General features: G+C 37.3%; 1 protein-coding gene across 1 annotated transcript in view; it reads left to right on the top strand.

Moving 5' to 3' along the window:
* Window positions 1–12,846: 12,846 nt before the first annotated feature.
* The window catches only part of LOC148026128 (chromatin modification-like protein), a 56,086-nt gene continuing 42,811 nt past the window's right edge, over window positions 12,847–26,121 (top strand). Inside the window, exons 1-2 of the mRNA XM_087693398.1 lie at window positions 12,847–12,975; window positions 13,059–13,177. Coding sequence (XP_087549524.1) covers window positions 13,097–13,177 — 81 coding nt within the window. The 5' untranslated portion in view covers window positions 12,847–12,975; window positions 13,059–13,096. The remainder of the gene's footprint in view (window positions 12,976–13,058; window positions 13,178–26,121) is intronic.

Raw genomic sequence — 26,121 nt, 5'->3', positions numbered from 1 at the left:
ATTCCTCCTACCCCTAGTTTTCCTCAGTCTCCTACCATACAATCAAAGAAATCAAGTGCATAGACTATATGTTCTCCTTCTGTCCATGGCAAGATCTGTGTGGTCCAACCTTGTGATCTTACTGGACACTCCTCTCCTACAACTGCCAGGTTTCCAACCTCCCCTAGAGAACCTATTCAATAAAGAGAGCAACATGGACCCTCTTCTACTCATGGAAGAGAGCCTTCAAAGTCTAGGAGAAAGAGAAGGTCTAGGTTTTACTATATTCAGAAGTGTTTTAGTGAGATAAGAAAGGCCTAGAGAGCTACACAGTATGTCATTCCAAAGACAGCTTTTATCAAAGTCGTTAAGGACATTTCTGATAGATGATCAAGGGTGTCCCCACAGGAACTGGCATGCAAAAGAAATGGTAGCTTGCAGCCATTATTTGTCTTCAGGAGGCAGTTGAAGAATTTATTATTGACTTTATGAATGATGCTTACATTGCTGCTACTCATGCTCATAGGGTAACCTTGATGAACAAAGATTTTAGTATGGTTGGCATAATCATATATAGGTTTGACAATGTATTGAGGCCCTTGCCCAGTACTAATAAAAAAGCCTTTGAGATCCTTAACGTTCTGACTAAATTGTCCAGGAGAGAAAAAGGGCCAAAGTTGAGGAGGTGACATATCTATACCCAACAAAGACCGCATCCCAACCAACAAGAATTTGTCCAACAAGAAAAAACCAAGAGATCACAGAATTTGAGGTTGATGTTTATAAGAGGAAAATCACTATGCTTGGCCCTATCAATTATAAGATAATAGGTGTGGTGTATGGACAAATGGTTGCTAATGTTTCTTGTACTTATGAGAGGAAGAGGACTATCTTAGTATATCGCTTGAGGACAATTCAATTGTTGTTAAAAAGGATATTCAATTGTCATATTATTTTTTAGTCTATTGTTGCATAAGGTAAGACATTTTGACTCTCAAAAATTTTAGTATATGGAATGATGATGTTGTGCATTGCAAATAATGCTCCTTTGTTTTTGCTATTGGTTTTAGGACATTGATTGCTTCTCTCAACCAAGAAATCTCTAAAAGGATATTTATTGTTGATCCACTGTTATCAGTGGACTTGTTATTGAGACTTGGTTCAAACATAGAAATACTTGTGGATGGAGAGTGATTTCAGATGTCTACATAACAATAGATTCAAAGATACTCAAGATAGATGGTGTGAATGTAAGTCTTTTTCATATTGTTTGTTTTTTTAGGAACCCTTTTTTTATTTTTCCAACTTGTTACATTTTTTCTCATAGTGCCAAGATTACCTCGATTCATATATGTGGTGGATAAGGGAGTGATGTATTGAGTTGATTTTTGATAGGACAATCACACCAGTCGATCCTGACTCCCCTCCACAAAAATATTCAACTACGAGTAAGGGCAAGGGTGAGTCATCTAGAAAGACTAGTAAGGTGAACTCCAAAAAGAAAGGAATGCCAACACTTTCTCCTATGGATTCTCATTCATCTCCTCTTTAGCATGAAGAGAAGAGGGCCCCTATGAAAGTCAGATTCTTTCAAGAACCAAAGAAAAAATCCACTATAAGGATACTAGAGATCTTTGCAAAAAGCCAAGAAGTTACAATGCCAAAAGAAAATAAATAGATGCAAACAAAAACTACGAGGAATCTCTATTGTTATTTTGCATCCATATATATTTTCACTTCAATTTTGTAACTCTTGATTCAATGAAAAGCTTTCTATCCTATGTAAATGTAATAACCATTTTCATATTTATGGCTCAAAACTTACAACTATGGGAGGCAATCAGCTCATACAAGAGAAAGAGCATTCGGCTCTTTTCCCAATTTTTTTACCATTGACTTTGAACTTATATCGAGGGGATGTAATGTCTAGCAACTTCAACATATCCCTTACATCCGTAAGACATTTACCTCCTTTTCTTCTTCATGTGCTATATGCAATCTATTTCAAAATCCAAGGGAATCTAAATGTCTAGTTTAAGTTTGTATATCCTATAATCAAAGCCCAAAGCAAGAGTTTGTTGTGCAATGTTATAACACAAAGACAAGGATCGGGATCATATAATACACCTCATGGTATCTCCCTTATGGTCATACTCTCTAGATTTCCAAAGTCTAGATAATGCTGAATGTAACAACTTCAACAATCTCAAGAGTCTCTTTATCAAGAGATTCTCTAAGACAGGGTATTCGGATAACCTTATTGTTTGACAAATGAATGTCAGTCAAAAAGACAAGGAGGATATTTGAGATTATGTTACCCATATGCAGAGTCTCTTTAAGAGAATCCCAATTGCAGAGCAACCTAGTGAGCAAGCGGTCTCTACTGTATTCATTAGAGGATTTAGGAGTGAAGAGCTTTATAAGGCCTTGGTGAGTAACTCAAACCTGCAAAAAGGGACGTGCTAGCTAGGGTCTTCAAAGAAGCCATGTGTGGATGAACTACTCAAAAAGAGAGACTCGAGGACCACAAGCCGAGATAGTGCAACCTCCAGAACCTCAAAAAGAGTTACAACCGTTAACGAGAGATCTAGCTAGAATAATCGAGAGAAAGGAAAGAGTGTTGACTCGAACCTGGAATTGGCGGATGTAAAGCTAGAGCTGGTCAAGCTCTAAGATATAATAAGAATACCTACTCAACCTCACATGTAATGCATGCATTGTAGAGGGAACCACCTCTCAATCGAGTGCATGGATCCTAGATCCAGACCTTGTGCCAACTGCAGTAGATTTGGCCATGATGCTATGCATTACCATTTATCAAGGAGATTACCATACCCACAACCATACAACCAACTGTATAACTTGGGGAATAGACCATTTCACTTCAGAAGGGGAGATCCATTAGCTCTCCCACCACCTAATGATGCCAAGCCAGCTATTCCCAATGATGGACATTAACCCCACAGGCATACCTAGACCACCTAGACCCTTTGTGACCCATCCACTGAGAGCAACACTTCAATACTCCTATCTTCCCATCTTTTTTTAGTACCACAACAATGGTAATACCAAATCCATATGATCAATCTCATAAATGAATCGTGCTTTGATAATTTTGTTGAGTTCTTCACATACATGGTATGTATAGTGGAAATACATCAACTAAGGCTCATCTTGGCGTCAAGGTTCATTCTTGGATAGTGCACCAATAATAAATCATCTATAATGTGCATTCAAAGGGTATTAATACCCTTTCTTTGTATACTATATGGCTATAAAATGACTCATTTTACTTTACCAAACTTACACATTTTTAACAATCTATAATTTAAAAACTCCTTTTATAAATACAATACTATAAATTTTTCTAAATAGAATACCCTTTCTTTTGAACTCGTGTGGTATCTTACACGTTCTATAAGTTGCATTCCCTAGGGGTATATTGGAATAGTATGTGAAATTCCCTTGAGACGTATGGAGTTCTAGACAAACATATATTTGAACTCCTTAAGCAAGCTTATGAGCTTGTTCTCATCCTAGGCATTGAGGCTCTCTACAATGAACGTAGGATTTCGTGTTTCACCATACTTTGCAAGGTTTAGCTCCTTCACTTTTACAAGGTCCTCAATGGATTTGTTAGATTTACTTTGTCTCTTCACGCCGGGCACCATATGATGAGATCCCTCCTTTTGAATTTCATGAAGTGCTCATGGCAATTGTATGGTATTTTTTTGGAGCTCTAGTGTCTAAATTTGAGTCCCTTTGAGTATTTTTAAGTCGTAAGTGTTTGTCTTAAAATGAAGTCACAAACAAGTCCCAAACTACAAACTTAAAATATCATGTTAGGGCCATCATCATCACTAGTTTGGACACCGAGGATGAACCTCTCATCCTACCCGCAGACCTTCAAGTCCAATTGATCACAACTCACAAACTCAATGTCAATGACCTTATTAACAAAGGCTCTAACTTCAACATCTTAGTGAACTCTACTTTTAAATGGTGGGAACTAAATTGGAGGACACAATAAAACCAATAAGCCTCACCCCTACAACCTACGCCTTCAACTAGCAAGGGGTTGACATCTTGCTACAAAACCTACTAGATACACAAGCAAAACATTACAAAATTGTGGGAACTAAATTAGAGGACACAAGAAAACCAATAAACCTCACCCCCACAACCTAAGTCTTCAACTAGCAAGGGGTGCACATCTTGCTACAAAACCTACTAGATACACAAGCAAAACATTACAACATTAACACAAGGAGATCCAAATCCACCTAGGAGGAGTGTAGATCACAATCCTCCAAGGGAAGAAGGACAAGGAGAGCAATGCATTAGGAGGTAAGATAGTAGGCCTATCCTCCAAGAAAGCTAATCAAGGATGTTGCAACCCTAAACAAAGGCTTAGAGCTATTTAGAGGATCTTTTGGATCCAATTTTCCCTCAATCCACAAATCTATGCTCCTTTGTCCATCTGATCTATACATTCCATTAATCCAAAATATATAAGATTATGTAAAGGCTTATGCTTATGATCAAACTTGATGTAGAGGTGATATGCATCTCTTCAATACCTCTTTGATGATGATTTGGCCCCCGCAATCTCCCCCTATGATGTTGATTTGGCCCTAGCCATCTCCATAGGGTTTGTGTGGTTTATGAACTTTCTTCCAAAAAATGATACATCAAATGGATAATGAGTTAAAACACAGCTTGAGCTTTTATTCAATATTTTGACTCAACTTTTAATAGAAAGAGAGTGCAACATTAATCTAGATTGGTCTAGATATGAGCCATTAAATATTGAATACTAGTAAGATTATTACAAATACTAGCCTTTAAGACTCTTAATTAAGTGTGATTGACAACTTAAAAGCTTCGTGTGTGTGTGTGTGTGTGTGTGTGTGTGTGTGTGTGTGTGTGTGTGTGTGTGTGTGTGTGTGTGTGTGTGTGTGTGTGTGTGTGTGTGTGTGTGTGTGTGTGTGTGTGTGTGTGTGTGTGTGTGTGTGTGTGTGTGTGCGCGCGCGCACGTGTGCGTGTGCGTGCATGTGTGTGCGCGCGCGCGTGCATGCATGTGCAATTTCAAATTTCAAATTTTATGTTATTTTTAATTATTTTAAACTACCTCTCTCTAAGTTCTTACAAGGTCCAAACTTGAGTCCAAGTTTTTCCTAATACAGAGCATGGCAACCATCAACCTTAGCAATTACATCCCTCATCAAAGTAATTATCCTACACCTTACCCTTCCAACTATTGAGTTTCATCAACCCTTAGATAATACAAGCTATTAAATGCAATCTATAAGTTGGTTTTGAAGGATACAAAGATTGATCAAATCGGCTAAAATTTATTTTTTCAAGTCATGTAAAATATGAAGAGCTTTGTATATTATTTTAGGCACCAATCATCCACGTGGTTCTCCATTACAAGTGAAAGCACATTTTATTTTGTACAATTAAGTGAGAAGTAGATTCCGGTGCACATTGTAATGTTACTAGAGGCTACATTAGAAGATCCACAAAAAAATATGAAGGTTGTAGGGGACATTTATGCACTTTTACCTAAACCATGTCTATAAAATGGCCAAAGTATATGTAAAAAGGAGGACTGATCATAAATAGAAAAATATAAGAGGGTACCCAACCTAAAGTAGAAACCCTAACCCTCACAAATGTAATGTGTAAAAGTGAATAGAAATCTTGTTCGTTTGTTTGGAACTTTTGACTTTCCATTCTTCCATCTTCTTCTCTACTCATCGTTGCCTTCACTGCATGAGAGAGGGGGAGAGAGTGTGAAGTAAATGAGAGACTAGTGAGGATGAAGCTAGATCTTCAATCCTTGTTTCCTTCTCTTCTTCTCCTCTTTCTTCCATAGCTTAAGGGGTAAGAGTTTGAGTTAGAGGGATCAATTTGTAGGGCAAAGAGTGAGAGAGAGAGAGAGTGTGTGTGTGTGAGAGTGAGGGATTTATCAAGAGAAGCTCTTATCCATCATCTTGATCTCTCTACATTGGCGGCGCAATAACATGGATTCGAAGAAGGTGAGATAATGGCTTGATGAGCTACACATGGATCATGGGATCAACAATGAGCTGCTCACACGTCTTGGACTATAGCATGGACAAGGTAAGTAGGTGAGACTATTACACTTTTTGGATCTCTTTATTTCTACCTTTCATGAGGAATGCAAAAGGAAGCTTAGATGGTTTGAAGTGGTTAGAGATAGTTAAGGTGAGTCAAAAAGCTCTTGAAAGGATGATAAGAATCTCCACCATATCCCATTATTGAGCTCTCATAGATCCTAATCATTATCATGGCTTGGGACTCAAACAATTATGTGCCAAATCCTAGCACTTGGCATTCAAAGTTCTATAGCATGTGTTGCATCCATGAGCTACAAGCTAGGGATGTCTACATCACTGATAGCTCAAGCTATCATTAAGCATTGGCAACTATGATCAAGGAGTTGGATTGGAGGTAAGAAGCTAACCACAAAGGTGATATAGCTTTGCTACAAGTAATATGACCTTTACTAAGAGCATTCAAAGATCAACTCCTACAAGTTTTTCAAGAGTTGAAACTCTCTAAAGCTTGTTTGGTAAGGGCCTAGCCAAGTGGATAAACATCTCGAATATTGAGATGTAACAATTGTCAATTATATAACATAGAGTTGTTTGTAGGATTAACGATGTTGGGAAATTCTTAGTGAGTTGCAAGATGAAGAACATAGGTGATTTTCACAAAACCTATAAAGATATCTTTTTTCAAACTCAAAGAGGACTAGAAGGGCTCCTTCCCTCACCACGTGGTACACTTAGAAGAATAGGGACAACCACCGCCAATCGACAACTTAGTTTATTGCATTAGAAGACAACAACAAAAGAACTCTCCACTAAAAATAGACTAACCAAGATTAGAAAAAGAGTTATTTCACCAAGCTAGGCTCAATGCTTCAATTGGAATGAGAACAATGCCTTTGAGGGTAAAGGTCCATTAGATGAAGAGAGTCTTACACTTTGGAATATCACAAGAATCACAATTTGCAAACACATATGAGGCTATAAGGTAAGGTCTTGACACAAAATTCAAGAGAGAACTACATGTAAATTTATTTAGAAATTGCCTTTGCTAGCCATGTTTAAAGTACTTGATAAGCATAATTATGTGTGTAAGGTTGCCTTTAAGCACATTGCTAAGTGCCAGGAAGGGTTTTGATATAACTTATTTTCACATTTAAAATGATAATAAATACTAGTGCTAGGTCATTTTGTGGCACATTTACGTAAAGCTACCATAAAGCAACCTTGCGAGGGAAGCGAATTTGCTATCCTATCACATAGCAACTTCACTTCCCTTACTTCTTTCCTTATCCTCTCTCTCCTCTTCTTTCTTCTCTCTCCTCTTTTTTAATCTCTCCCCTCTTTTTATTTTCATTTCTCTCTCCTCTTTTTCCTCTCTCTTTCTCTCTCCTCTCTTTTTTATGTTTTCTCTCAATCTCTTGTCTCTCCTTCTCTTTATCTCTCTACTTGCCTCTTTTTTCTTTTCTCTCTCCTCTTTTTTTGCTCCTTTATCTCTCTCTCCCCTTTTTTTCATTCTCTTTCCTCACTCTTTTTTTCCTCTCCTTCCCCCCTCCCCGCTCTCTTTTTCCCCTTGTATCTTTTTTCTTCTCTCTCTCTCTCTCTCTCTCTCTCTCTCTCTCTCTCTCTCTCTCTCTCTCTCTCTCTCTCTCTCTCGTGTCAACATTACTACTACCCCTATCACCTATCGGCCATGCGTACTTCACATGCTTATTGCACACTGTTTTGTGTTATCTCATAGTTGTTTCCCCCTCACCTCACTCGATTCCACTGGGTTGCCTCACCTCACCTTGCTGATCTAGCATTGCCTACTTTTGTAGCTCCTCATTGGACACCACCAAATGTCTGCCATATGGAACTGTCACCCTAGCTCCATGCTTTCTACTAGCCACATGCAGCTAGAATCCTCCTTTCCACTTATTGCCTATCTTAGATTGTGCCTTCTTGCCTTTCTAGTAACATGACAAAGAGAGAGAGACATGGGCACACACACCCCTCGTCACATAAGGCTCTCCATCTGATAATAATTGATAGGCAGCCTACCTATCGGACCTTATCGGATTTATGGGCACATGTTTACCGAAAATTTATTGAATGCTATTAGATTCACAAGCACATGTACCAATAAGTTCTCGTTAGGAAAGTGACTAAAAATCCACCTATCAAAATTGAAACTAAAAACAAGGGCACATGTCTATCATGATCCCACTGGAACATGCCATAATTAGAGGCACATGTTCATCTCCAAATCCATTAGGCAAACTAAAATACATCTTTTATGACCTTTGGGGATTCGAACCCTAACCTCGACACAAGGTCTACTAATAAGGCCTTGCCTACACAAACTACATGTATGCTAACTAATACACAAAACAAGCAAATGCTCATACACATACACAAGCAAACATGCAAGCACACAAGCTAAGTAGGCCACATGCATGACAAACGACCGCACACATGACCAAGTGGTAAAAAAGAAAAAGAAAAACACACATTGCATACTGTAAAAAGTGCATGCAAACCACACAAGCAATCAACTCTTTTTTTAAATGCACCTCAAAGGACGTTGTGCATGCTAAGTTGCCATGCATCTATATTACAAAAAAACACATCTCAAATAGCATTGAATATTTCACTCTTCATCCACTCCATCTTCCTCACTATCAACATTGACCTCCTCTTTGTCTTTCTCTTCACTTTCCACCACAACCTCATCGTTCATTATGACTCTAAAGGATATAATACTAAAGTCCCTAAATAATGCTCCTCACAAACGAGTTCCAACGTCCCTTCGATCTCTATGTCCATGCACCAGCTCCCTATCATTTGGATGTGGGTCTATACAATCAGTTGGTTCTACCTCTCCACACTTTGCTACAAAATTATGCATCACTCAACATGCAATGGCAATACGAGGTGACAGGGAGGAGTGAGCAGTGACTTCCCTAAGAATACACCACCTATTTTTTAATATACCAATTGCATTTTCTATGACAACCCTTCCCCTTGCAACAAAACAATTTTCTCACTTGCATACAACCCTTCTTTTGCTTTTGAATGTTTCTTTATAAAAATGACTTAGCCTTATAGGTTGAGTTTGCAACTATGTAAGATCAAACATTCTCGCCCTAAACTTTGATCACTAGCACTTGCAATACCTTCTTCCTAACTAGGTTATTGTATAAAGATAGACCCCTTGAAATCTGTTGAGTCGTGCACACCTCCAAGTGCATTACATACATCACTCCAAAAATGTATTTTTGGCATCAACTATGCCTTTCAACTAGACACTTGGAAAATCATGTTTGCGAACATAATGCAAAGGGGCTTGATGCTCATCAAGAAGTTGCTGAAGTCAAATGTTGAACCCATCTATTGCACCACACATATTTGGCAGGGATGTCACTAATTCAAACTGTGTGATGATCCTACACAAACAATCTCCTGATGGAGTTGTAAGGCCATATTTCATCAACATTCTTTTAGAACAAAGTATGTCTACAATAGCCTCTGTGTATTTTCTAATAGTGTTATATCCCAAAACAAAATTTTTTTCAATGACTCTTGCAAAGTGCCCATGAGCTAAGTGCTGCAAGACACATGCAAGTGCCAAATCACTAGAAAGAGAGTTCGTACAAATAACGGATAGTCTTAGTAGATGGTAAAAAGGGCTTTATTTGGGATTTCAATTGATTAAAATTTTCATAGGACATGCGATAGAACGTTTGGTACCTATGTTAGTTTTCTAACATGGCCATTGAAATATGAATTACAAGGTAAAAATATACATAGACATTATATCACAAGATAAACATGTGCATGGACATTACATTACAAGATAAACATGCACATTAATATAGTATTGAGTCACTTGAATTGAATGTGCATCCATTGTGAGATGATTACATGAGTATGCACATAGAGATAGACCAATGTAGTAAGAAAATAGTAAGATATTTACACTAATATAGCAAGATAACACACTAACTAACAAGGCAAGCATACTAACTAATGTAACATTGAAATGCAAACATGCATTAACTCACATATGCAATGCAAACATTACATTACAAGATAAACATGCATATGCACATTGCATCAAGGCAAGCATAGCAACTAACGCTAACATTGAAATATAGATTACAAGGTAAACATGCGCATAGACATTACACCACAAGACAAACATGTGCATGAACATCATATCACAAGATAAACATACACATTAATATAGCATTGAATCACTTAAATTAAAAGTGCATCCATTGTGGGATGCTGACATTAACACATGCATAGACATAGACCAATGTAGCAGGAAAATAGCAATACATTTACACTAATATAGCAAGATAACACACTTACTAACAAGGCAAGTATACTAACTAACACCTACATTGAAATGCAAATAGGCATCAACTCACACACATAAGGTAAACATCATGTTATAAGATAAACATGCACATGGACATTGCATCAAAGCAAGAATACCAACTAACACTAACATTGAAATACAAATTACAAGGTAAAAATGTGCATGGACATTACATCACAAGATAAACATGTATACTAATATAGCATTAAAACACTTGAATTGAATGTGCATCCATTGTGGGATGCTTACACTAATATGATGTAAACATAGACTAGACCAATATAGCTAGAAAATAGCAAGACATTTACACTAATATAGCAAGATAACACACCAATGTAGCAAAAAAACACATTAATACACTCAGAAACATAGACATTAACACCTTGTTATAAAGATTGCTCAAATTGAACCAAAAAGAATGTTAAAATTGAAATAGAAACCTAGAATTTTTGAATTGCATGCAAAAATAGCATGGTGAGTTATGTACTAAAGCAATGGACTAAAGGAGTTCTCTTTTCTTATTTGTAAAACATCCAAGAAATGAAGTGATATAAATTACTACCATTTTAAAAAAGGAAAAGAGAGTCCATATTGCAATCGAATGATGGAGTCTCCTAATCTAAAAACCAATCCAAAAATACAAAAATATTATATTTGCATGTAGAAGTAGGTAATATAAACAATATTGTACATGCAAATCAATCTAATATTATATTAGCAATGGACTCAAGATCTAGAAGGTCTTGAGGTCAGTCTAACTAAGGCTAATATGGAAAATGAGAATGATGTGTTATTTTGATGGGTTAGAAAATGCTCGAGCCTAGTCATGTAGAGGCTTAGCCCTTCACCGAGGGAGGCCATATCTACTTTGCAAAGTCAAAAGTCTCGTAACTTCTTGGTCTAAAATTGCCACTAAGATGCTTATTAGAGCAATGTAACCATTGTCTTCTAGCTTTTAGGTGATGCCTTTCTTGAGTTGTACTCCCTTTTGCTAAATAATATACATATTTGATATTTGATATTCACATTTAAGAAACAAACATTCTTCATTGCCCTCTCCTCCTTACTATAGCTCTATATTAGTACCATTTCTAATTTATTCTTTTAGTTATAGCTAAGGAGGTCCCAAACCTCCAAAGGGCCTCCTTAGCTTATAGCTAGCCCCAAACTTGATATTTGGATTTTCAAAATCACCTCTCTTTTGGAAAGTCTCTCTCTTAGTCTATTTATTTTGGCCTAACATATTGGCACATCTCTCTCTCTCTCTCTCTCTCTCTCTCTCTCTCTCTCTCTCTCTCTCTCTCTCTCTCTCTCTCTCTCTCTCTCTCACACACACACACACACACACACACACACACACACACACACACACACACACACACACACACACACACACAAATATTATTGGGAAGATGGGAAAGCTACAATGAAGACAATGTTTAATCTCTCTTTCTCTTTCTCATACACACACCCCCACCCACCTCTTAGGCACATGTGGCTTCCTTGACTAGTTAGCGGATGAGATTCGCCTACATGGTAGCATGACCTAGGCTGTTGAAAATTGCCTAATTTTGTGTAACAAACCTTGTTGCTTTCTATTGAGCAAGTTCATCATGTTTAGGCTAGCAAGAAGGGCTTCTTCTCTAGTAGTTGAATAGGAAGTGCCATGCTAGCAAGATTGTGTTGCATGAATCTTCGCCCTTTGCATAGAGATATTATGATCTGTCCATTTTAGCATCCATTTTCTATCATTTGCATAGTGTAGGTATTCATTTATTTGTCCTTCCTCCCCCACCATAGACGATAGACTATATCGATGTGACAGGATTACACATTGTAATAAGTAGACGTACCATTCTTACTCCTCACTTATATTACTCTCTTTTGCATAGAAGCATCTTCCCCCTTTCCAAATTCAACATGCTTGTTTCTTATGTCTGATGTCTATCTTATTTCTTATTTATATCTTCTAATCTACACAACTTTATGCTACATGTAGTAATTGTATTCCCCTCATTTTTGGGAATGCATGCATGTACAAAAAATACCTTGAAGCTTTCTTCACAACCATTGAACTTCCACACACTTTCGAAGGAGGCGGGCCCTCATTTCTTCACATCCACTACACAAGATGCACAACAAGGTTGTCCCTTAGGGGTTAGTGTGTTTGTTTGTGGAAGAAGCTTGCCCTTTTAATGATGAAGGATGTTGGATGAGGACACTTTGGTTCTTGGGAGTACTATATATTTCAAGCACATAGTTATATAGAATATCAAAACGTGAGCGGCTCTCTAACTACCAATATACAAAACTTGAGCGCCTCTCCAACTACCATAGTATATATATATATATATATATATATATATGTAGGCTTATGTTATTCTCCCTCGCTTGCTCTCTCTCTCTCTCTCTCTCTCTCTCTATTTAGAACTCCCGAGTCTCTCTCTAACGATTATCAGCGAGCTACGTATGACAAAAGCTCAAAGAACTCTCGCCACCTGCTTATAAATAATTCTGCTACTTCAGGCTCGACAATTCTCCGTCCAGGTCTGTGGATTCGCGTTTCCATTAAAGCAATCCCTCATTCAATGTCTAGAATGATCACTCGCAGATGACAAATGATTCGTCAGGTCTGATAAAAGAGAGAGAGAGTCTAGAGAGAGCTGCCATGAGTGCTCTCTTAAGAGAAGCTCTCTCCAAAAACAAGGCGCCTGTCTCGACCCACCTCGACTCCAACGACGCCAAAAAGGTCCTCTCTTCCTTATCCTTTCGTTCTCATCCTTTCTTATTACCTTCCTCATCCACTGAATTGCCTCCTTACCAAAAAAAAAAAAAAGAAAAAAAAAAGAAAAAAGAAGGGATGCCAATGGGGTCGTGTTGTAATGGTTTGGATGTGAATTGAGTTGGGGGGTACGTGAATCCAAACCCTATGCATAGCATCCCCCAAGACATACTAAAATATCTATTTGCCTCTAAAAAAAGACATAGAGGGAGGTTTTAAATTGTCACATATGAGGTCATCTTAAAGCTCTCATTTCTTCCTAAAGGAGGTTCCATAAATAATCCTTCAAGATTAGGTATGTTTTGCTGAATTGTCTTTAGTAACCTTCGATTAGAATGCGTAGGCTTAAAGACTTATTTGTCTTATAGATAGCCAATGGTTTGCTTCCACATGGCTCACTAAGAGTTCTAAGTTTCTCGAAATCAATGTTGAGCTTACTAATTTTAAAAACAACAACAATTTAAAGTTGATGGTTTTTATATCAATTCTTAAAAAAGAAAAAAGAATGCGAGCACTACTTAGAGCATTGAATCTTCTTCTTTTTGTGCTTACCAGTCCTTTAATAGTTCCTCACCTTTACAATGATAATGATTGAAAAGGGTTTTTTTACACACCACTACTTGATTTTAGTATTTTATTTAACATATCTCATTAGAAGTCTTTTATAATAAAGTTCATTGGACAAGCAAAATAGGGTGTGCACATTGCAATCACGTAGAGACAAAATTATGGCTAGATTGGGAGTTCATCTATTTCTTTCCTTTCCTTCCCAATAGTCACACTAAATTTTGCTATGCTGGTTGACTAATTTCCATAAGGCAAAAGCAAGTTACATCCTTCCATAGTATCTCATATAGGCTCATACATTAGGTCTTTTATCTTCTTATTTACATCCTTTTTTGGATTTAATGCTTCCCACTCATTTTCCTTCTTTAGCTTATACATTTATATCCTATCTTTTGAGAATTCTAATGCCCTTAATCAATACTTGAACTTAAGACAATCAATTTGCTTTCATCATTCATACTAATGCTACTTCGATATTCCTCAAAGTTTCTTAATATTGGTGAGTTGTAGGAATTTTGCAATGTTTCATAATAAGATATTCATCCCATATGGCTAATAAGTTTTTTAAAACCATAGATTTTCTTTAAGAAATTTACATCCTACAAATGATTAGAGCAAAATTTCTTTGATGTTGCATGTAAACCCTAATTATATTTACAATTTACCATGCTAAATTTGTTCAATCATCCCCATTTGTCAAGATAATAATATATGTCAATATATTATTTGTATTGCATAAAAACATGTGGAACTTAGTGACTATTCCTAAAAAGGACTCAAAGGTGTCTCTTAATGTATAGCATCTACTAGAAATAAAGATTGTGAGGTAACTTTGGTGGATGAGGAAATGGCTACATTAAATGCTAACAAGATATTAGAGTTGCTACCCTTGCATAAGAGCAAAAAGGCTAAGGCTATTGATGGTGATTGGGTTTGTAAAGTCAAGCAAACTCACATGGATCAATTGGAACTACAAAGCTAGAAGTGTAGTGCAAGGTGATGCATGCTTATGCCCATCTTATTATAGGACCCAAGAATGAGTGCTCTTTACATAACTTATACTAGAGTTTTTGTGCTCACTTCGCGCACGCAGAACACTAGGCCGCTTCGCAATAGCTTCATTGCCCCGAAGTGGTAAGTGGAACTTCGCTCAACAATCCATTTCTCATCTTTCTCTCTCCTCTTTTCCCTCTCTGTTTCTAATTTTTTTCTTCTCTCTCTCTCTCTCTCTCTCTCTCTCTCTCTCTCTCTCTCTCTCTCTCTCTCTCTCTCTCTCTCTCTGTGCCTTCTATTTTAGTTTATTTTTTCTCCTCTCCTAGTTCTCTCTCTCTCTCTCTCTCTCTCTCTCTCTCTCTCTCTCTCTCTCTCTCTCTCTCTCTCTCTCTCTCTCTCTCTCTCTCTCTCTCTCTCTCTCTCTCTCCTAATTTTTCAATAGCGTTTTAAAGCGACATAATTATTCATTGAAAAAATTACCCTGTCATCGCTATTCGTGTCGTTGTTAGTGACGCAATCGATTCATCGCTATTAGCGTCTTTATTAGCATCGCTAACCGAATTAATAGTGACACTAATAGCGATGGTTGCAGAGTAAATTTCCAACACAGATAGCGACAATTATAGAGGGGAAAAAACTTACGTGGCAAGCTGCATCCTTCTAGCTATATGCACTAAATATTCTTGTATAATTCATTTACCAATGTCACCTACACCTAATGTCTAAAAATTGTGTATCAAAATTTTCAAAAAAAAGGAATCCTCTGATTGCAAAAGCTAGATATAATCAATTCGAAAAGGTATTACACAAGGAGCTTTTTCATCACTTGCTTAGGCCCGAGAAAAAAAAAAACTTATGATTGCAAAAGCTAGATATAATCAATTCAAAAAAGTATTACTCAAGGAGCTTTTTTATCACTTGTTAGGCCCAAGAAGAAGAGCTTCACTTCAAGCTTTCATTGTAATCAGGACCTTGAGGATCTTTTGCTCACTCCAGCTTATTCCAAACTTGGTCAAGTCTTTTTGGGAGAGCATTTGGACATTTGTAAGAGTTATACCATGGCGTTGCAGCCAAAAACACTTATATAGGGAGTGGTAGTGTCTCTAAGCTCTACTTCTTCCTTCTTGTTTTTACCTATGTCTAAGTCATCTTCTATCTCTTCTTTCTTGTCTTCACCCTCAATCTCGATGAATGGAGGTGTTTCAAGATCAAAAGAATCAAGCTCATCCTCCCCCTTCTCAAACTCCATTTCTTGAGCTCAAACTAGTTGCTGTACTCGAAGTAGCTCCCTGAAACAAACGAATTTCTCTTTACCAAGTGATTTGGTAAAGATATTTGCTACATGGTCTTTTGTTTTCACATTAAGTAGATCAATCTGTCCTACAAGTACCATTTCCCTGAAGAAATTGTAATGAACTTGTATGTGTTTGGATTTAGCATGATAGACGAGGTTACCAGCCAGCATCACATTACTGAGTTTCTCACAATGCAATGTGATGTTGCTGTCCAACTAAATACCCAAATCATGTAGTAGTTTCACAAGCCAAACTGCTTTGCATGCCGTTAAGGCTACACCCCTGTATTCTGCCTCTGCATACTAGATAAAGCAATGGTGGGATGCTTCTTACTACTCTAGTTGATCATATTGCTTCCCAAATTGAAAGCATAACCACTGGTTGACCTCTTATCATAGACACAACTAGCCCAATCAACATCCGTATAACCTATCAAGTCAAATGATTTCCCATGCTCATAAAACATCCCATAATCAGCAATACCCTTTACATATCGCATAATCCTCTCAATTGCATCTAAGTGTGGCTTATAAGGTTTTTGCATAAACTAGCTAATCAGCCCCACTATATAACTTAAGTCAGGACTAGTAATAGTAAGGTAAATCAGGCTGTGTCTGTACATAGTTAGGTGGCCAAGAGCCTAATTTTCTTTGTAAAGGAAAAAAAATGCGTGTAGACCCGTGGTCCGAAGTTTGGCATCTAAAGAATCCTTTTTCACTTCTCTCCTCCTTCTTCTTCTCCTTCACGGGTTCTCTCCTTCTCCTTTGTAGTTGTCCCCTCTCTTTTAGTGGATGCGGTGGCAATGGCTCTCTCTCTCTCTCTCTCTCTCTCTCTCTCTCTCTCTCTCTCTCTCTCTCTCTCCCCTTTACTTTTCTTTCTTAACCTTCTCTCTTATTCTCTCATTGTTTTCCTATTTCTCTCTCCCTCTCTCTCACTCTCTATTTTTTTTTCTCTATCTCTCTTTCTTCCTCTCTCTCTCTTTTCTTTTCACTCTCCTTCCTCTCTTTACCTCACCCTTCTTTTCTACCTCCTCTCTTCCTTTCCTCTCCCTCTCTCTATTTCTCTCCCTCTCTCTTTCTCTCTCTATTTCCCTTTCTTGTTTCCTCTCTCTTTGCTTCTCCCCTCTCTCTCTCGTTGTTTCTCTCACATCCTCCTCTCTCCCTCCCTTCATCTCTTGTTTCTCTCTTCCTCTTTCTCTTTGTTTCCTTTCTCTCGTTTCTCTCCGTCTTTCTCTCTTTCTCTCCCTTCCTTCTTCTCCCTCCCTTCCTTCCTCCCTCCCTTTCCATGCATCTCTTTGCAGAGAAAAATAAAAAAAGAAAAGAAGAGAACACAAAAATAAAGCAAGAAGAGGCAATGTACCTACCTCAAAGGCCTGAAGATGAAACATTTTGTACTTTCTCTTCACACCTTCCCTCCCTTCTCCCTTGCACACTTCTCTTTCTTCTTCGTGTATAGCGGTGGTGGCGGTGATGGCGGTGATGAGCTCCCCCTCTCTCCCTCTCCCTCTCAAAGCTTTAAGCTCTCTCACTCTCTCTTTCATTCTTTCTCGCAAACATTTTCTCGGCAAATGTCAAGCTCGGGTTTTCGAAACTTTTTCCTCAGACTGGCGTCGTTATTTGTGTCACTATAGCCGACACAAATAGTGACGCATATAATGACACTATTAGCGACACCGCTTTTTTGTGTCGCAAATGGCCGTCGCTATTGCCCCATTCCCTTGTAGTGTCCCTCTCTCTCTCTCTCAAATTTTATATTCTCTCTCTTCCTGTCTCTCTCCTTCTCTCCCTTCCCCTCTCTCTCAAAAAATATTTAAATTAAAAAAATCTTTTTCCTCTTTTCCCCCATCTCTCTTCCTCTTCTCCTCTTTCTTCTTCTTTTTCTCTCTCTTTCCCCTCTCCTCTCTTTTCCTTCTCTCTCCCTCTCCTCTTTTTTCCTTTTTTCTTTTCTCTCTCTTCATTCTCTCAAAATTTTTCATTTTCTATTTCTTTTAAATTTTATATTTCATCTCTCTATAATTCTCTCTCTGTTTAAATTTTCTCTCTCCTTTTCTTCTCTTTGTCTCTCTCTCCCTTTTCTTCTCCCCCCTCTTTTCCTTTTTTCTTTTCTTCTCTCTCTCTCTCTCTCTCTCTCTCTCCTTATTTTTCTTTTCCTCTCTTTTTCTCTTTCAAGTTTTTTTCTCTTACTCTTTTTTCTCTATATTTATATATTTCTCTTTCCTTTTCTCTCCCCCTATTTTCTCTCTCTTTCAAATTATATATTTTCTATTTGTCTCTCTCTCTAAGTCAAAAACTATATCAAAAAATGTTTAATTTAAAAATGGCTATTTTCTTTTCTCTTTCCTTTCCTCTCTCTATCTTTTTCTCTTTCTTCTTCTTTTTTTAATCCATCTTCTTCTTCACCTTCTTCTATCTCCCTCTCAAAGTGTGTGAAAAAATGTCCAAAAGATATTTAATTAAAAGAAAAATTTAAATCATAAAGTTTAATCTAACAGAGAGAGAGAGAGAGAGAGCCTAGGCCTTACACATGAGAGAGATAGGGGGAGAGGGAAGGAAGAAAAATGTTTAATTAAAAAAAGACTTTTCTCTTTCCTCTTTCCCCCCTCTCTGTCTTTTTGTCTTTCTTCCTCTTCCTCTTCTTCTTCTTCTTCTTCTTCTTCTCTATCTCTCTCTCTCCCCTTCTTTACCTTTAAAAATATTTAATTAAAAGAAAAATTTACATTAAAAAGTTTAACCTAACTCTGTGTGTGTGTGTGTGTGTGTGTGAGCCTAGGCCCTACAGTGAGAGAGAGAGAGGGGGGGAGAGAGGGGCTTTTAATTAAAAAGGGGAGGGGGAAGAGAAAAGGAGAGATTACTCATGAGAGAAAGGGGAAGGGAGGGGGATTAAAAAAGGGAGGTTTGGAAAAGGTTGTAGGTTCAGGAAGCCCTATAGAGGTTTGGGGCTTTTCGAACCTACAACCAAAATAATATAGTAGTAAGACCTCAATGTAGATGGAGGTGTTATTTTTGCCTCATATTTCCATGCTTTTAAGACTTGCTATAAGGTTTCAATTTGATGGCAAACGAGAAATACCCATAGGTAGGGGGCCTCTAGGAAAAACATGGTTATATTGAAAGTTAGTTGATTTGAATTTTCAACCAATACAAGGGATAGGTTGTTGTTGTCTCATAAAAGGAGATGGCATGTGGCTATGATGATTGTCGATGAGGTGAAAAAGGTGGCTTCAAAATGTCAAGTGGATTTTAAGGGATACATGTGGGAATACAACAGCAAGCACATTGTGTATGATGGGTTTACTTTCAAAATTCAAGGCTAGGAGATTTGAGATCTTTGAAAAATCAAGGCACTTCAATTACACATTGATCAATAATTACTATATTTGAGGTCAAAGGTTTTTATGCCATATTCCAAGTTTTATTTATGAATACTATCATTGCCTTTTGAGAGACATGAATAGCATGATAGTATTCACAAATAGCATGAATAGCATGATGTGTTCATGGTTTTTATTTTTATCCATGAGAGACATAATCATTGTGTGTTGCTAAGGTATGCATATTATGTTCAATGGTACGATAAACATGAACACATCCACGTTTGAGCACATTTTGTTGGTAAGACGGCAAAATAGCTATGAGATTTCAAAGCAATGAACGAGTTGTTAAACATGTTACATCCATGATGTTGCATGATGTTGTGTGAGTTCCAAATTAAACATTTTAGGAACGGATAGTCTACTTCTTGGTGTGAAATGGCATACATGAGATATGAATATAGAACTAAAAATGGGAAAGCCAATGGACAAGGAAGTATGGATAGAAAAGACAAAGAACTAGATGTAAGAGATACGATTGGATACACTTGTTTAATAATTAGTAAAACCATAAGTGCTATCTAGTACACCCATTTATGGGCCCTATGATCTATTTATTGTATATGACACCTACAGTGATATCTAAAAGCAATGATCATGACATAGGTATTGCCTTGAGATCCTAGTATAAGATGCATAAAATTTATTAGATAGCACCCTTTTATGGGCCCTACGATCTGTCTATTATATATGACACCTAGAGTGATATCTAAAAGTAGAGATCATGACATAGGCATTGCCTTAACATGCTAGTATAAGATGCACAAAATTCATAAATGAACATTTGCTTGGTTCAGCTTACCTTGTATATATATAAAGTCTAGATATAATCTTGATAGCTAATATATGCATGTGTGTGTGTGTTTGCACGTGCATATGTGCACGCACATGTGTTATTGTCAAATATAGTAAAAGAGGTATTCATATTTTGGTGCCATGCAAGATAGAGGGACCACTAAATGGATTGTGAAATTTTACACATATTTACAACTCAATGTGCATTAGATTCTATCTTGTAAATGATGTGTACAATTTTATTGGTTGGGACCTACACATTGCCAAGCATGTCATTGTTCCAAAAGGAAATTTGCAAAGAACCTTTATGAGCTGGTAGGAAAAAGTATTCACTAATTTGAGAGCAGTTTTTTCCCTTATAAAGAGTTAATTTTTACCAAGAATCAATATTGGACAAAAACCACTTTTATATGATAGAATAATCATGTTGTAGTTATGGTTTAGTGGTAAAAGTGCGACTTGTTTCATTTGTAATAGAACCAGTCAGAAGACCCCCTTAATCGAGTTCTTGACAATATTGAAAATCTTTGCTTCCAAAAAGTTTCTATATTTTTTTGTGCCAAAACTTGGTCTACATGTCTACAGTAGACCTGAGTACCTCTAGTTGGAGTAGCCACATGAAAATAAGCTTGTTTCATAGTATGTTGTAGCTTTGGTGTCTCTTTTCCTATCTAGTTGCTCCCACTTTTGAACATGGGTTTTGTTTTTATTTTGTGAAACATTAGGGATATAAACATAAGATATCCTTTCTTTAGTTCATCTTTATTATAGACTAGAAATGCTAGTTGAACTCTACTTGACACATGTTGCATAGTTTGTGAGCTTTCGAAACTCATGAGGTTGCATCTCGCTCAATTCACATTTTTGTGCTCATGAAAGAGTCACAAACTGTGTGCTTTGCATGCAATAAACTTGTGATTTGAGTGCAATATTGTGTAAATCCCACCAATCTCAAGAAATAATAAGTTATACTCTTAGAATGGCCAATTGATTCTTTTTTTACAAAATTGTTTTGAATGTTAAAAGATCATGCATCCCAAGGGATTCATGATGTATTTGTGAAAGAAGTGTACTCTAGAAGCTCGCCATGGTATCTTTCAACGAGAGAGAGAGAGAGAGAGAGAGAGAGAGAGAGAGAGAGAGAGAGACCCTAGAAGTGCTATGGAAGCTACATTGTGTCTTGGGACAAAACTAGCCATAGAAGACATTTCCCAATGCTGAATGTTTAATAGCAAGGTTGCACTGGGATTGTGGATAGACTATCTGACCCAAAGATCCGTTCCACCACCTTGGATATCCCCTCTTCTAGCCACACACTTGTCTCTACCCCACCCACCCATGTAGGCATCTACCATCTTTTGTTGTCAAGTTCCTTGCTTCATTCATGTGTACTCTCATGCTTATAGCTCTCCACCCAACTTACATGGGTGATTGCCTTATTCTCTAGATGGCTACCTCATGGTGGAGGATCAGGTTGGTGACATCAGAAATGAGTGTTGTAGAAGGAGAGCAGACATGCAAGTTTATGTTTTACAAGTATGTGTTGTCCTTGCTTGAATAAAGCAACAAAAACCTACTCTTGTTTGTTGAACCATATAGAGGCCATATATAGCCCTTTATAATCTATGTTGCAATTGTGTGCTTAAATAGGCTTAAGAAAGCATTGCCAAATAACTTTTATACCGCATGTGCATCCACAAAGGAGAGAGTAAGATAAGTCAATTGGAATTGAACCCCAAACGTGATAACTCAATGTGCCTATCAAGGAGCTCACCTATAAGATGAATAAAAGAAATAAAATTCTACATTATAGAGATGTTGCTACCCTTCCATCATGACTCTCTCTTCGTCAAACATGTAAATTTAGTAATAAAGCCTTGACATGTACTATCAAGTTATATTTGTGGGGTTAGGTGCAAAGCCTCTCTCTATGTCACAACAATGTGAATGATATGGTCCAAGTTGTGAGTTCCCCAATAGATGCCATCAATAATAATACCATGAGTTAGAGATAGGCCGTAAAGATAGAGAGTGGAAAGACTCACCAACTCAGGAGGCTGGGCTCGAATGGAGGCGACAGCACTGTAAACCATGACCAACCCAACCTTCCGCCTTGTTTGTGTGAACAATAAAGCCGAAGGTACAATGTGCTACAAGAAGGTAAAGAGAGGGTTTTTCTTAGTGCCAAGGCTCTTTTGAGGGGGAGGGACCAGTAGAAAGAGGGTAGGTCCAAAAGAAAGAGAAGGGAAGTCTCAATCATTTGAGAGATGCCACATCAAAGGCACACCCCTTTGATATATCTCTGTTATCACTCATTTGAACCCAGCCTCATATTGTAGTGCATCATGTCATGGAGAGAGGGTAGCTCTCTCTCTACGTGAGCACGTACGCGTGCGCGCGCACACACACACGCACACATGTGGATGGATATATATATGTTTGAGATGATAGTAAATACATGGCTTGAAACATTTGTCTATTGGCAATGCATTCCTTATTTGATGACAATCAGCAATGCTAAGCTCGCATTGACTAGGGAACACAACAACATCTTAAAGAGGAGATCTTAGCAGAGCATGCTAGTCTTATCAAAGGATGTTGCATGTTGCACAAGAGGGCATTGTGAAGTTTTGGAGGGACAAGGGAAGATGTTCCTACATTTTTGCTTAAAGGAGGTGAGGAAGAAAGTGTTGCCTCTATTCACCACTCTGTAGGTGCTTGATAATATATATATACATACATACATGTGTGTGTGTGTGTGTGTGTGTGTGTGGAAGGACAATTTCATAATTTCTATAGATGATATATTATGGCAATAGGGACAGAGAGAGAGAGAGAGAGAGAGAGAGAGAGAGAGAGAGAGAGAGAGAGAGAGAGAGAGAGAGAGAGAGAGAGAGAGAGAGAGAGAGAGAGAGAGAGAGAGAGCTTAAAATTAGAAAAGGTTTGGGGTCTTCCTTCACTACATGCTTGGAAGTAACTTTGCTTCACTCTTAAATTATAATATAGTATAAATTATAATGATTTTGAATGCTTATTGTAAAAGGAGGCTAATTTTATTATCGTGCAATAAAAGAAATAGGGAAGGCATAGTGTTTGAGTTTCCAAAATTTCCTAAAGTGCAACTTAAAAGTAACTCCCTATGTTCCTTTTTCCACCATTCCCTATTTTTGTAGTTCTCTTGTCCACTTTCCACCACAAAATTTCACTAACAAGAAAGCTTTTATTTGGTTCTACCATTTGGCAAAACATAAGCACAACATGCCTCTTATTGAGCCAAACTCATTAATGCTAATAAAGATTAGACTTTAAATGCTTACATGGTGATACCCATTGATTGGGAGGTAAATATTAACATATCCAAATACTTTCTAAATTTGTGAGTATTGGCTTGAACATTTTACTTATTTGTTTGGATTTCCAATAGAATAATTACAATAATATTTCTTGCACATAATGTTTGACACTATATACTCTTACATGTAGGGATCTTATTTTGTTTTGTTAGTCTCCTCCTTTTTCATTTAATGCTTTTACTAAACTTCTTTGCTATCGATACTCACATATTATCTATTACTTCCACATTTTGAAAATGAATAGAGCACTTGTTCACATGAGTTCTCTACCCTTTTTCTCTCTCTCTCATATATATTTGGTGAATGCTATTTACACATAGGGATCTAATTGTATTGTTAGTAACTCCCTCATGGTCTTTGTCACCTTCATCTTCTTGAGTGGTGATAATTAAAATTGAATTAATTTGGACTAGTCTTACTTTTGGTAAGCCCTTGCAATCACATTGCCTTATTTTGTGTAATGTGTCAATTACTTTGTGTATAGAAACTATATATCTTTCCAAATTTTATGTATTCAACTAGTTTGCTAGTCAATACTTTCTTTGCTCTTTCTATTTTCATCAAAGCATCCAATGGAAGAGTTGCTTCACGTGAAAATGCATGCAAAAAGATGAAGAAGCTTCATTCGATGAGATAGAAGAAGAGGATGTGTACTCGGAAGATGAAGTGGACATCTTTTATGATGCCATGTATAGCCTTCATGTTGGACTAGTTGAAGAAGGAGATAATTAAGAAGCACTTGAAGAGGTTCAATTGTTTCCTCCACCAAAGCATACTTTTTAAAACTTGGTTCCTCTTCAATTATTTATCATGTTTCACACATTGCTTCTCTTGTTTAGATTTTAGAATGTTTGTAGCTTTGGTTGAAATAAATGTAGCAAGTTCTCTCTCTCTCTCTCTCCACACACACACACACACACACACACACACACACACACACACACACACACACACACACACACACACACACACACACACACACACACACACACACACACACACACACACACACACACACACACACACACACACACACACACACACACACACACACACACACACACACACACACACACACACACACACACACACACACACACACATTTGGTTCTTCTTAGCTAGAGTGCGAGATTGGCTATGTTCTTAATTACATGTAGATAGAGTAATAAAGAGATTACAAATCCTGTCAACAAAAGTCATGATCCTTCCAAAGTGTGAAATTAGGAAGCACAACATAAAGCAAAGAAAGGAAGAAAAACCATTATAGGTCATTGAATGAAAATGATGGTGATTGAGGAGACAAAGTAGGGTTTAGGAAAAAAAATTTGAGGAAGAGGAAGTAAATCCTTTTCATCATCATCTGAGAAAGAAGTATCCCCATTGAGACAGTATCTTTTATATATATTTAACAAATATAACTATATTTTTAGAAATTTGAAGAGGATTGATTTCCTTCTTCCAAAGAATTGAGAAGGATTTTTGTTAAGGTGAACAAGTTCTAGGTTGAAGCGAACCCGTCTTTTCCCGTAGCTTAAGACAAAGCAAAGAGCCCTAGATACTATCATGCAAATGATAAAGACTTATCTCTATTAGCCTTAATGACTTTAGTTAAATAAGGAGAGTGACATGTCCATTGCTAGGACTGAAAATTCTTACTTATGTCGTAAAGGTGCTACCCTAATGGTCAAACCTTGGCTCATAATCTTGAGGTCATGGGTTCAAGTTTTGTTGGGGTGCATCATAGGCTAGACCCCTATATTCACATGGTGAATTTGTGCAAGTTTGAGCTTTGTCCACTTGAACACTTAGTTTGTAGAAGATCCCAAATGCTATAAAGCTGCATTGTTCATGTGGCCTATGAGCTATCCTATGGGTGCACCTAAGAGCAATGCTAGCATGGATGGGGCCTTGCTCTTTTTGTGAAAATTTAGATGGGAAGTGCTCTCCTTTTGGGGTGTTCAAGGTTATATGCTATTATCATAGGGAAAAAATGTTTAATTTCTATAAAAAGCATAGTTTATGTTTTTCCCCCAAATAGAAAAGATATAGTGAAATTGATGGGCTAGCAGTTCATTTGTGTGGTTCAAGTCTTGTTAGGTGCATCACTTGGTTGGGCACCCTATGTTCACATGTGTGTTTCAAAATTTGCTTTTCACTTGGCTTGTGAGCTATTTTATTCGTGTATAGAAAAAATGCAAAGGTGTCTCTTTCTCATTCTCTTGTCTAAGGGAGGCACATTCATTGTGGATGTTTAGGTTTGTGTGTCTTATCTCAAAAAGATAAAAGATCATGTAGCTAAGAAATAACCTCCAAGGCTAGCTTTTAGTAGGCCAAAAAGTATAGTTACATGCAAAACTAATTTGATTAGAAAAAATAGCATCGTGGAGAATTTTTGGATCTTTATAAGAATCATGCATGCATACATTAAAAAAAACTAATTGGAGTCCTTAGTCATTGTTATGAGGGCAAGGATGTGTGGGGTTAGTTTCCATGTTGTCAGCTTGGTATAATCACTTGATGAGTTAACTCCTTGGAGTA

The sequence above is a fragment of the Lygodium microphyllum genome, chromosome 14 (genome assembly GCF_053477565.2).
Source record: "Lygodium microphyllum isolate KBCC chromosome 14, Lygodium_microphyllum_v1.1.10, whole genome shotgun sequence".
Classification (NCBI taxonomy): domain Eukaryota; kingdom Viridiplantae; phylum Streptophyta; class Polypodiopsida; order Schizaeales; family Lygodiaceae; genus Lygodium; species Lygodium microphyllum.
Note: the sequence above shows the minus strand (reverse complement) of the source record. Positions and strands in the feature narration are given on the sequence as shown.